Source organism: Perissodus microlepis, chromosome 20 (assembly GCF_051167445.1).
Source record: "Perissodus microlepis isolate ML-2025 ecotype Zambia chromosome 20, ASM5116744v1, whole genome shotgun sequence".
NCBI lineage: Eukaryota > Metazoa > Chordata > Actinopteri > Cichliformes > Cichlidae > Perissodus > Perissodus microlepis.
In genome coordinates, this window is record NC_140480.1 from 185,489 (window position 1) to 199,133 (window position 13,645).

The following is a 13,645-nucleotide window of genomic DNA, read 5'->3' on the forward strand; positions in this document are numbered from 1 at the left end:
TCTACCTGTTAAAATGGACTTTTTCCTTCCCACAGTTGCCATACTGCTCATAGGGAACTGGAAACTGTCATCAACTGGGACTGTTGTGGAGGGTTGTGCGAATGAGCTTATAAAGGGATAAAATTAATTTATTAGTCTGGCCCTCCACACCAGTCCCAGTTCCTGACATAGGCCCTTATTAAAATAAACTGCCCACTCCTGTTGAGAGCCTTAAGGTGACTGTTGTTGTGATTTGGTGATGCATAAATAAAGTAAAACTGAACTCAATGGACTCCCAGATTAAGTAGGTTACTATGTAAAGGTTAGCTGATTTCACCTTCAAATGCACTGTAAATATTAGAAGACCTTTCCATATAGTTCAAACACAGCGTCTTCACAGCTTAACCACAGCCAAACAGAAAGCAGCAGTCCCAACAAAAGATGAGCTTAAGCGTTTATCACAGGTTTGCTAATTGACGTTATATCAAGTAGTCAATTTATCGAGAAAAATGCAGAAGAGCGACTGCTTCAGTTTTACCAAAGAAAAGGAAACAATTGAGCACAACATTTAATTTCTTTGCACTTTCTGTTTTTCTAACAACACCATGCTGGAGCTGGAAAGTTATGGTGCTGACCCGTGTGCAGGCTCCTCATTTCCTCCTCTGTTACCTACCTCTTTTGTTTCAGAACACGATCTTCCTGTTCATCCCAGGATGTTCCCCACCAAAATTGCGAGACTTAAGGTTTAATATTTTGACATGAACACTTGGGTCAAAAGGACTGCACTATTGGAAGAGACGCCGAATCTATGGTAAAAATGTACACACCTGAAAGCAGTGATTTAAAGGTGGGTGAAGAAGGGAGCCCAGAGATTATGTATTAGTGGCAGATATAGATGTTTTATCAGGCGTTTCACAGTTGGGACACAAGACAAGGTCATAAATAATATCCAACACCTGACAAGTTACGCACAGCAGTAGTCTCAACAACGACAGGTGGCATAGGAGGGCAAAGCAAAGAGTAAGAAGAAAACTGAGCCCAGAAAAAAAGGACAATCAAAGGAGAATACATAACAGAGAAAGAGAGACGAACACAACAACAGACCTGTTTTAGTTGTTTGTAAAAGAAAAATGAAATCTTTTGACACCTTGAGCAGAATATATGTTTACATATATTTCAAACTGTCATTTTGTAAGAGCAGCTGACACAAAACAACCTGTTCTGAAACAGGGAAGCAGGAAATGAACCGCCGTCTTTAGCAAAAAATTTTAATAAATCAAAAAAAACGCAGGGAGCCTCGCTTCTGCCGACACCTGTCATACCCTCGTTCTAGATTTAACAGATTCTAAATGTCAGACTTTATGCTGTAAATATAAAGACACTGTCTCTAACCCCACTTTTTAAAGAACACTGAAAAAAAGCTCTGTCTGTGCTTTTATGTTTTTTTAACCCCATGTAAATTTTGCACACAGTTTAACTAAACACTAATACTGCCTCTATGCGGTTGTTCTTGTGTACAGTACTAAACTACCAGCGACAGCACTAAGTCACTGCTAGGAATATCAGAGATAAAACACATCCTGTTCCAACTTGGCAGAATAGGTTCAGCTTTTTGGGGGGTTGATGCTATCCTCAAGATCAGAACTAAAGCACAGAATCAAGGGACCTGATGCACTGGTATTGTACCAGTATGTTATATATATCTCCACCTGATGGCTTATGATATGTTTTCTAAGGCTTCGTACAAATGTATATGTTAAACTGCTTAAGCTTTTCAGATGTCTTCATCTTAAGATGCTTAGATGTATATATTTTTTAAAAGGTTTGTAATATTTGCTGCTATTTGGCAGTAGTTTTAAACAGTCTACGTCTACAGCAAAGTCATCATCAGCTACATGTGAGCAAACACTTTATTACAACTCAATTTCCAACAACGTCAGGATGCTGTGCAAATTATCAAATACAATGCAATTCCTTGTTCTTCGTTTAATATCTATATTTAATTGAAAGTAATACAAAGGCAACACGAGAGGTTTTGAAATGAAGGAATTTGGGGATCAGGCAACAAAACACAACTAATTAGTTTAGTTTGAATGTGTCACGAGTTCGAAGAGTGTTTCAGAGTAAAGATGTGCCAGAGTTCACTATGCCCAAGGACGTTAGGACAACAAGAAGAAGAATATATTTCTAAATAACAAAAACAACATTTTGATGATTTCATCACCCATTCCTGCTTATCCTTTTTCAGGGTTGCTGGAGCCTATCCCAGCTGTCTTAGGGCGAGAGGCAGGGTACACCCTGGACACGTTGCAAGGCTAACACAGACAACCATTCATGCCTATGTGCAATTTAGAGTTTCCAATAAAACTAACCCCACGTTTTTGGACATTTGGATCAAGCCAGAGTACCCAGAGAGAACCCAAACAAACACAGGGAGAACATGCAAACTCCACACAGAAAAACCCTGGCCTCATGGTGGACTCAGGACCCTCTTCCTGTGAGGTAACCGTGCGAACCACCACACCACCATTCTACCTCTGAATCACAAAAAAAAAATCTTTTGACGATTTCATGATTGATGTTACAAAATACATTTAAAAGAGTCACAAAAAGCTAGTGAGCTCTTTTAACGAGGACCATAAAAACAATATAAAATGGTCACTTTAAAAACAACAACTACAACTTGATGGGCTTAAAATCACCTCTGACAGCTGCACACAGTTTGGTCCACATTGACATCATGCATCTGGCAGTCGGCTGCACATCAGCAGCACACAGCTCAAAGGATTTTACTGGATTGAGATTTGATGACTGTGGAGATCATTTGAGTACAGTGAACTCACGGTCATGTTCGAGGAACCAGCTTGAGACAGTTTGAGCTTTGTGATGTGGCTAAAGGCAGCTATCAGAAGATGGACACGGTCAGCAACAACACTCAGGTAGGCTGGGCTGTTCGAACACAAGGTGCTGAGAAAATACTCTCCATACCACTACACCACCACCACCAGCCTGAACTCCAGTTTTGGTGAGCCCCTGTGTTTCAAAGCCTGCGTTTCCTGTTTTTAGCTGACAGAACGAGTGGTTATTGGTCATCATATTTTCTCTTTTTTCTGGGATGTGTGGAAAAATCCCAGGAGATCAGCAGTTTCTGAAATACTCAGACCATCCTGCCTGTCACCAACACCCATGGCACATTCAAAATCACTTAAATGGCATTTCTTCCCCATTCTGATGCTCGGTTTGAACTTCATCAGGCGGTCTGGCAGGTATTAAAATGACTTGCCTGCAGTCTGGATCTTTCACACTTATGAAAGGAAGTATAAGACAAAGGAGGCTCAAACGAGAAGCTCATATCATGAACAAAGAAAAGGATGGAAAAACAAAACTTCATAAATGAATATTTCTCATATGCATTTACAATTTTGGAGAAAGAGAGAGTGTATGCAGCACCGCTGTCCTCTTACTTTAATGAAATGTGTGGGTGGCATCAAATTAAAATTGTCATAAAAGTGTGTTGTCTTTGTACTAGTTTCAGTTAAAAATACAATTTAAATTCTTTGGAAATCATTGCCTTTTGCGTAATTTATATTTTATACGGCATCCCCAAGGTTCTGTAAATGAGGCTGTAGACGATTTCAAATACTGCCTTTGAAATAAGATCTTGGCTTACACTGGTGAAGCGCTGGCTCGCTCCTTGTGCTCTTTATCACCGTTTCGTTTTATCTACACGGAGCAAAGCGGGTGGTTGGTCTGCTCTTTCCTCTTTTGGTGAAAATCCACATGAAGACAGACTTCTCTTTGGGGTTGCTGAACCCAAAAATGACATTCAAGATTTTTTTAAAAAGTCATAATCCAGAGTTACAAAGGTCAACTTTGATGGGATTAGATGAGAAATAATACATATCGGTCTTCAAGGGAACAGACAGAACAACACTTTTTTTTTTTTGGTGACAGACATCTGTAGATGCTCATCCAGTGTCCTCGTGTCTCTGCGGTCACCGTTACAACAGACTTCCCTGCTTTAATTTTTCCAGAAGATAAAGTAAATAAATCATCTGAAACACCAAGGAGGACAAAAGGTACAAACACCAAGTTTCCTAACCACATAGAGTACATATACTCAACAACTTCAAAAAAAATGCCCGCTGAGTTTGGGGGAGAAAAAACGTCGACGGCTAGAAAGACTACTGAAAGCATACTGTTGTTCACACAGGAGGAAGGGATACAACGGGACAACAACGAGAGCGAGAGAAATGTAGAGAGAGCAGAGAGAAAGACAGAGTGAGGCAAAGAGAGAGAACGAGAGGACAGCTTCACTGGTTCTGCCAAACAATGGTCAAATATTACAAAATATTCTATTAACAATATTCACAAAGATCCCAGGCTCAGGACAGATTTGTGTCGGAAATTCTCAGCGAACGCCTTGTGCTTTTAATTGTGATGGTTTTGAATTAAAAATAGACTTTTTGGTTTCTACATCAGGGAAATCGAGATATTTGAGGTCCGTCAGGCTGGAAGAGCCGAAAGGAGGGAATGAACGGGGAACGTGGAGAAATTCAGAAAGCTAGAAAAAAACGAATAAATATCTTTAAACTCCAGCAGAACAGGCACATGTCGTGTAAAAGCCTTGTAGCTGAGAACTTTGGACAGAAATGTGTGTGCTGAACCCTTCAGAGTGGCAGCTAGTCAAATATACCACATACTGAACCATAGAGACTTTCAGAAGAACTGAAACACAAGTTTTCAATCGACTGAGGAACAAACACACACACGCTCACACGCACCTTCTATCCAAAAGATCACAATTCCTCTATCTAGCCCCCAAAAATAAAAAATTAATTCACACGCACCCATTCACAAATATGAAAATATGAAAACCATCAGGATCTTTTTTGGAATTTTACTCAAATTGGAATAATATTGGAGCTGAAAAGGATTGGAGTCATATTTATCTATGGAGAGATTACAACTTCAGAAAACAAAGGGGGACGATGAGGCGGTGGGTTGATTACGTCTTATTATTGTTATTTCTTTGTTTCCCTTTGAGGTTTCCTTACATCTCCAGCTAAAAACGTCAAACTGAAGTGTAAATCATAAGAAAAGGTGCTTTGTGCACAGTGACACATGACTTACTCGGGGAGCTCACCACTGACACTTGGGAGACACTCACTCACTCACCCGCTTATCTAAAACGACTCCCTACAGGTGTTTCTCACTCTTTCACTCGCACGAACACGTACGCCAACCACAACATGACGACACTGTATCTAAAAGCCATCCTCCGTCCACACGGGGAGTCCATGTCGTTACAGTACATGACCAGCAGAGGGCAGGCTCAACCAAGGCCAGACCAGGACTCTGAACGCTTTCTCTCCTCCATCGTTCTGTCCTCCTCCGTCCCTCCGTCTGTCTCGATGAGTTTTTTTTCCTTTTAAATCTGTCTTTCTGTGTGACGCGCCTGCACTCTAGTCTTCACAGTGCGGACACCTTCACAACATTTTGGTGGGTGGGGCCTGCCGGCAGATGAGCATCACCCTCCGGAGTCGTCACTGGGGGCGTGGGAATGCTGATGATTGCTGTGGTGATCTGGCTGCTCTGGCAGTTCAGAGGGGCTGGCTCATCTACGCGCATGTTCAGACTGGAGCGGCTGAAGGAAAATTTAAGAAAGACAAGCAAGGATTAGGACGATCCATAGAGAAATATTCCTTTTTGTGAAGATTAGTGCCGAGGACAGAGTGAGAAATCCTCCTCTCTCCTCTTCGATGGCAACTTTCAGTGGGGTGATAGCTTAGAGCCCTTTCAAAGTTAACAAAACCTTCAAAATCTATAAAAATGGAACCACTAAATGGTGTTATTTGGTTATAATTCCCCAAAGTAAAAAGAAAAATCCTCAAACTAAAGCCAAACTATAACAAGACAGAAGGACAAAAAGTTAAACTAATTAAAATAGTTAAAAACATCACAAAAAAACGACCAAAAAACAAAACAAAAGGCTGCACACAGAACAGCCCAACAAAGGCAATATCACCACTTTGACCAAACAAACACCAGAAGTACTGAAAATCAACTTCCAGCCTTGCGTGTCTATACAACACCTTGTCAGAGCACAGGAGAAGCTATTTCAAGAGGATACTTATAATACTCTTTGTTTTCTGTGTAACAGGCAAATACTCCAATTAGGACAAAACACTCAAGTTGCTCTCTTAGCCGGGGTAAAATGAGCACATCTCAAAAGACATCTTAATCTCAAGAGTTTCACTTGAGCTGTCCAAGTGTATGAGATGGAACTGCTTTGGCTTTTTGTTACCCTGATCTCACCTGGTGCTGAGAGGCTGGATGTGGATGGTGCTGAGCTCCTGCAAGCCTTGTGGGTGCGTGTGAGTGTGCGTTAAAGGCTGCATGTGTGCTGGGGCACTGGCGTTCGGTAAAGGGGTGTGGTGCTTCTTGGTTCGCCGGGTGCAGCACGTCCCCGTCACACCGTCTTGACTGGAAAGGGAGGGGCTTCGGGACGGGTAATTCTGCAGCCCGCCTTCCAGGTAGCTCTGCTGGTAATACTGCTCGTCCACAAACTCGTGGTTCTACAAAGACACAAGACAGGGAGGGAGACGGCGAGACAGGGTGTCATAAAAAAATCATGTGAAATTTACAGCATTTATATTTATGTACATGGCTTCATATATCCTGACATTTTCTGCTTCGTTGCCTAGATCAATAACTCTTCCCAGAAAGTGTGATTATTTTTTATGTGTGTCCATGCTGTGTGTGTGTGCCAAGTATTACTCATGTCATGGGGACATAAATCTGATATGACCACATATAACCATAAAAAAACAGATCCCTGTAACATAAATTATTATATCTTAAGTTTAGGCTTAGGTTAGGGTCAGAGTAGCAGTAAGGGTAAGACGAATGGCAGGTTTGGTTAAAATTAGAGTCTCCAGGAAATTAATATAAGCCAATGTCCTCTGAAGGCCCTTTATAGCCTCACAGGCTAGCTGTGAATCATTTTTCCATCATCATATGAACAATGTATACTACTTTCACATGAAAGGGGTCACTCGGAGGCTGTGAACATACAGACCTATTAGCGGGTTGCAGTTCGCATCTGAGCAAAACACAGGTGAAGACATCTACACTGGACTTAAGTGCAGACAAATGCATTTAAATAGTGACAGCTTGTGTGTGAGTCATGCTTGTGAAACAGAGAGCGCATCTATACGGACATACAGGCATGTCGAGGGTGTATCATAAGTGCAACACCAAGCACTGGATATCACGCTTTGGTTAGCAGTACTTGGACATAAAAATACTGTCGATCTACACATTACGCCAAGCTGTCAGTTTTTTTTCACCTAATGAGCCCCAGATACAAAGAAATCTATAGATGACGGCACAATTTTGAGTTGTATACAGACAGAGCCTCCTCAGCTCTGTGAAAGAGGAACTAAGATATTATTATGACAAAGAGCTCGAGTATGAGAACACTCACTGTGGTTTTCTCCAAGCAGTGCAGCAGGTGGTGATGCTGGCTCTCTAAAAGAGAGGTAGATTTGCTTAAGCGTTTCTCATCCTCAGTGGAACCCTGAAACACACACACACACACAAATACAAAAATAAATGTTATGCTATGCTTCCTTGCAGAGAGACAATAATCAGCTGTGGGAGGTGTACGACCAACGGCTGCCTCAGTACCTGATCCGAAAGGTTCATCTTGTATGGAAGTTGCTTGAGAAGAAGACAAAGGGAGAACACACACACAGAGTTTACTAGTGTTTATAGTTCAGTACTCAGAACAGGCTGCTGTCAGGGTTCCAGTCATGCCAATCAGTGGAACATTACTATTCAGACCCAGAGAGGCATTTTTAACATCAGCTGAGCCGGCGCATTGATCTGTGCTGGAATGGAGACTTCTAGCGCAACTCGATGCTAATAGATATACAGTATATACAACTGATATAAAAATTTCCATTGTGACATTTCCCCTCCTTTGGTGCTGTTACGAAGCCTTGCAACAGGCGACTCATAATGACTTGTTTTTCATATCCCTTATTTCTGTGTTTACTTGTCTGCGAGTAGGTGCTATTTCTAGTGCTGCAGTTTGGAGGTGAGTCAGAGAATAAGCGGTCTTTCGAGTCTCGGGGAAACTCGCAGATCTCTTAACAAAGTAAAGAGAGCAAGATAAGCTTAGCAGTTCATGCTTGCTCATGTGTTCTTTAGTTACAGTGAGAATAAATGTTCAAATGTTCTGTTTGTTTTCTTCATGTACAACTTAAGGTAGCATTTGGAGTTTTTCTGTATATATAAGGATTTTGAATTCAGCTATCTATTTATCCATGCTGTATGGAGAGCCACTACCCAGAAAACACAGATTTATTTATTTTATTGGCAAAACTATTCTGCATAATAGCCTCAGCTTGCGCCTGGGAAAACGTTCTCTTCAGTATGTTGCCGAATGCTCTGATTGTACTTGTCAGAATTACGGCGGTGTTTCGCATGCAGACTTTCAATACGTTGCATCAGTTTTCTTCCTAGCAGAATCTGTAATTCAGCTGTTTATAAAAAAACAAAGCCCCCAAAAAAGTATTGCCCTGATCCTGCATGCTCCACAGCACCGCCGAGAGGCAAGTGAAACGCCATGTTTGGAAGATTTGTAGAAGCAATTTTCTGTTTGTTAAGCGGCTGGCTGGCGGTGTAAGCAGAGGTTTCTGTGCTGAGAGGGTACTTTCTTGCGCTGGTGACACCGCGCACCTGTGCTCGCGCTGCTTATCTGTACCTAACACAGCAGTAAAACACAGGTGTTTAGGTCGAGCTATTTCTGCCCTTCTCTATACATGCGACTCAAAGCCCATATCAGCAGTCTGTCTGGAGGCGGCTATGGCTCACCACCCAGGTGGCCACCATACTGTAGAGTGGAAACAGCTTGACCCGCTGGGTGACAAAACACAATGTTTTGCTCGGCATGGTACTGTATGTACTGTTGGTCAATAGCCTCAGTACAATTAAACCCATGTTTGACAGCAATTAAAATTATTGAGCTGGCACAGATCTTTAGCTTTGCTGACTTTAGGCATAAGCAGTCTATTAGCACTTTAATTGGTGCCTTTTCAAAATCCATTCTGGCATGTGAGACAATACAAGAAAATATTTAAAACCTAATGAAAGCTTCATTTATCTGTTTTCTTGCAGTGTTATTTAACAGACAAGTCAATTACTTTTTTCAGTTACTTATTTTTTCCCTCTGACGATTGGTTTAGTAGTAAGGTGGTAAGAAAACCACCCCGAACAATAATCTTCTTAACTCATTATTTTTTCTTTTTTTCGTAAATTTTGAAACTGGACACGACAGTCTAATGAGGCAGGAAAAATGTTACAGGCAATCAAGTCATAAAAAAATATCAAAATATCGTCTCAGAGCTCTGGTTTCTGTTTAAGAAAAGTGTTAGGAAACCTTCAGTAAAGCAGATTTATCCATCAGTGTTAAATGTGCAGGCAAGCTGTATTCAGGGCCATATGTACTCATGTGCAGTGCTGCTAAAAGCTATTTGCCCACTTACTGGTTCCTTATTTATATTTATTACACTTCCATGTTTCAGATCGTCAAACAAATGATAATATTAGAGAAAGGTAACGCGAGTAAATACAAAATGCAGTTTTTAAAGGATATTTTCATTTGTTATTGGAAACTTGAACTTACCTGGCCCTGTGTGAAAAAGCAATTGCCACTTCTTGTTAAATCATGAATTAACTGTGATTAACCACAATTTTTGGAAAGCTTCAATTTCACTAGCCACAGCCAGGCCTGATGTCATGGTTCTCCAGATCTGGAGAGGTCGTGGTGTGTGTGCTTTTTGTCGTCGCCTGTCCCACCAGGGCGGAACTGGACCTTGATTCCCCGCCTCTGAACCCGCCCTGAACACACACCTGTGGCTCATTCGCACTGATCCTGGCAGACGACTTAAGATGGCAAGAGAGGCTGCTTCCTCGCTGCATCGTCACATTACCTAGTGTCAGTGTAGCCTATTCCTTGTGATCACCTAGAGTTTCCTCCTAACGTTGGTTTTTTCTGTGCACAGGCCTTCTAGATTCCCTGCCGTCTGGATTTCTGTGGATGTGTGTGAGTGAGCGTGAGCTGGAGTGGACATTCGGAGTGAGTTGAAGAGGAGCGTGTGTACCCCGCCTTGGACCTTCCCCTCGGACCCCCCTGCACCCCTGGAGCCCCGTGTTATCTGTCTCACTGTATACATGTAGATATTCTCACTTGGTGCCACACTGTAAATAAACCCCCACCTTCTCTCTGAACTTCAGAGTCCTGCGAGTGAGTCCTCTGCCTAATAATCTGTGACACCTGATTACTGTCAGACAGGTTGAATTGAGAAACCACTTAAAATACAAATCTATCTGAGGAAGTGAAGTAGGCTAAAATATTTTTCCTTAGTTCATACAACTAACTAAAGAAGAGATGAGAAACAAAGTCATTGACATCTATCAGTCTGGAAAGGGTTGTAAAGCCATTTCTAAGGCTTTAGGACTTCAGTGAACCACGATGAGAGCCATTATCCATAAATGGAGAGAATGTGGAACACTGGTGAACTTTCCCAGGAGTGGTCTACCAAAATGATTCCCAGAGCACATTAATGGTTCATCCAGGAGGTCACAAAGAACCCAGAAGAGCATATAAAGAACTGCAGACTTGCCTCAGTTAAGGTCAGAGTTCATGATCCAACACTAAGAAAGAGACAATAACAACCAGCTATTGGGTTTAGGAGGCAAATACAGATGACTTTTTTCCTTGCATTTTATATTTACTGGTGTTATCTTTGTGTAATATTAAAATGTATTTGATGATCTGAAACACAATCAAGTGGGACAAGTATGCAAAAAAATAAGGAATCAGGAGGGGGGTGCAAATCCTTCTTCACAGCACTGTGTAAGAGTGACATACATGACTGCAGATAGCATCGCAGTCACCCCTCTTCTATTCAGGCATGAATGTAAATTAGTTGCGTTATTTCTGCTACAGCTTGTGCGCTGCTGGTACCATCCCGATTTCCACCACTGCCACTGAAGAGAGACAAAGCAACAGAGACACAGAAAGTGAGCGAGCGGGTGGAAGAAGCACTTGTTTTTGTTCTGTGTCAGCCTCGGGCCACTGTAGTGCTTATGAACCGCAACATTTTTGTGAGGCATGGAACATCCTTGAGTTGTGTTTACTTTTCCTGCTGCATTGCCCGAAGCTTGTTCCTCAGCTGGGCAGCTGGGCTCAGAGATGCTCGCATTAGAAGTGCCGCTTATAGAATGAGACCACAGATAGCTGCTCTGATGGGATGCTGGCGTAATTAAAAAACAGACAAGGAAGGCTTGTATCTCATGACTTAGTTACCGCAGAGGTCAGGCTTTTTGTCTTGTCAGTTAAAAACAAAACACAACACAACAAATGCAGGCGTGTCAGACCACAATGCAACAGCGAGGTGTCTGTGCTTTAAAGGCGAGTCTTACCGTGAGCTCTAGAGCTTCATTAAACAGGCCATTACGCTTGCTGTGGAGGAAGGCATTGGAGCTTCCTGTCTTGGATATTCGTATCCTGGCCAAACGGGCTTTCTACAAAAACAGAGAGAGAAAGAAGAGTAACCAGATGTTGGCGAGTGTCTATATCATAACAAGTCTCTGAATGGCATCATCCTGTCACCCATCTCGGTTGAGCTTCAGCACTTTTGCATGCTTGATATTTTAGTTATAGATCAAATCATGCTCTACTAAAACATGCACTCTCATCTCCTGTGATGAATTCACTCTGATCTCCAGTGATACTTATGAATGATTTATAGTGACTACACGATTACACATTCCTTGGATTGAAAGTCAGTTATGGTGGGAGCCTGGAGCGGAGCAGGTAAATCCTGGATGAATTAAGCAGCTAAGTGTCATTCTGTATTTAAAGTGGAGAATTCAATTTATCGGGCTGTTCTTGTGCCGCTGTGTTAGCAGTTTTGCATTAAAAAAGGCAAACAAACCAAGAAAGTGTCCATTCCCATAGCGCGCCGCATCTTTACTCCTGAGCCACTGTATTAGGTGTCGGCTTAAATGCGTCTTCAGTTACCCGACTCATGCATCATAGTTAGTGCAAAGTCCACTGTCTCTTTCACGCTTTTTTCCACCCAAGTTGTCAAATAACTTGCGTTAGACAGTCAGCTTGAGACGAAAACAACAACAAGAAGAGATGCAATACACGGAGGAACAGATATACTGTGGTGCTTGCAGGGAGTTCTTGCACAGTTTTGACACAGAGGAGAAATCCAACATAATGATTTTTGATGTACTGTGTCTCTGTGTGTGTTTGTGTGCAAACATGTCCAAGTGCACTTCAGCTTGTGTATCCAGGGGTATGAGAAAATATGAGTGTCAGTAAATCTCTCAGTTACCAGAACAACTGCTTTTACTGAACAGTGTAATGTGAGTCACTCACTCCTCTAAGGGCTTCCATTTTCACATAAAAGCCAGGAGTTGGGTTTAAAACTCGGTGTAGCTACAAAGAGCATGCTTTCGGTTGTATTCCTTTCCTGCATTTTAAAGCAAAATGATGGATTCATCGAAGAGAAATTCTTCGAAGGATAATGCGAGCTGTTTAAGTGAAGAGCTCGTGTTGTCGGGGCGGGGTGGGGGCTTATGCACCGCTGGGGGATTAATCAAGTATGCGGATGTATGTTTGCTTATCGCTGTGCGCTTATGCATGCACGTCTCGTCTTCATAGGTGAATTTCCATACATATACATGCAAACCTTATACTGTGGAGCACCAGCAGGAATACCTGGCTCGGTAAGAGGATGCTAATGAATGGTAATTTAAGCTCATCCCCAGACTTTAGTTTCATTTAAAACACAGTAATGTATTTTTGACCTGCAGAAAGCTCATGCTGTGATTTGGCAATCTAAAACGAGGCAAGGGTAATAAACATGTGGGAGTGCACGTGAACACACACATGCAAAGCAACCAACCTGCACGTTGGCATCTATAGCACAACTCCTTTTAAACTGTTTATTTTCTCCTGTTCTCCTTCATGATTATCTTTCTCTCTCTAATCCTTCTTCCGGCTCTCCTTGACAAGTTTTCCTCCCTCTCTTTGTGCCCTCTCTGTACATTTGTGCTGGCACAGCATTCCCACGGGCCTTTAGAATAACCCTTCTTTATGTTCAGGTATTTTACTTTGCCAGTGGTATCGTCTCTCTAGGGTGACCATGCAAACCGAAGGCCTGATATTGTGGCAGTGGTTGCCAGGCGCTGCAGGGCTAATAGAGGGGATGTTGAGAGCTTGTCCAGCTAGATTGAATCTGCTTTTTCAGGCCCCTGATAGATTCCCAGGGCCTCTGGGACCTGGGCACTTGTGTTTAGGCTCATCTGTGCTTTCAGGTAGAGTCAGGGCACAACAGATTGAGACTGAATTGCTGTTGAAGCACCACTGAGAACACAGAGTGCAAAAAAGGCAATGGATAGAGCGTCCTCGTTAACACCAGCATACTGCAACGTCGAGTATTAAATAGCCAAAGGTATCAGCTTTGCACAGAAACATAGACATTCACACCATAAATACACTACAATGTTTAGTGAAATGAAAGAGAATAAACTCTGTTTTTAAACATGAATTTCACTGACAGTGAAAATACTTTGGAAC

General features: G+C 42.1%; 1 protein-coding gene across 3 annotated transcripts in view; it reads right to left on the reverse strand.

Annotated features, from left to right (window-relative positions):
- Positions 1 to 421: 421 nt before the first annotated feature.
- kcnd3 (potassium voltage-gated channel, Shal-related subfamily, member 3) overlaps positions 422 to 13,645 on the reverse strand; it is a 115,452-nt gene continuing 102,228 nt past the window's right edge. For 2 of the 3 annotated variants that reach the window (XM_084917034.1, XM_084917035.1), the window contains exons 5-9: positions 11,476 to 11,577; positions 7,672 to 7,704; positions 7,469 to 7,561; positions 6,298 to 6,557; positions 422 to 5,626 (exon numbers count right to left, since the gene is read on the reverse strand). In XM_084917034.1, the coding sequence (XP_084773160.1) occupies positions 5,452 to 5,626; positions 6,298 to 6,557; positions 7,469 to 7,561; positions 7,672 to 7,704; positions 11,476 to 11,577 (663 nt within the window). In that variant the 3' untranslated portion in view covers positions 422 to 5,451. The remainder of the gene's footprint in view (positions 5,627 to 6,297; positions 6,558 to 7,468; positions 7,562 to 7,671; positions 7,705 to 11,475; positions 11,578 to 13,645) is intronic. The other variant, XM_084917036.1, reaches the window with a different exon arrangement.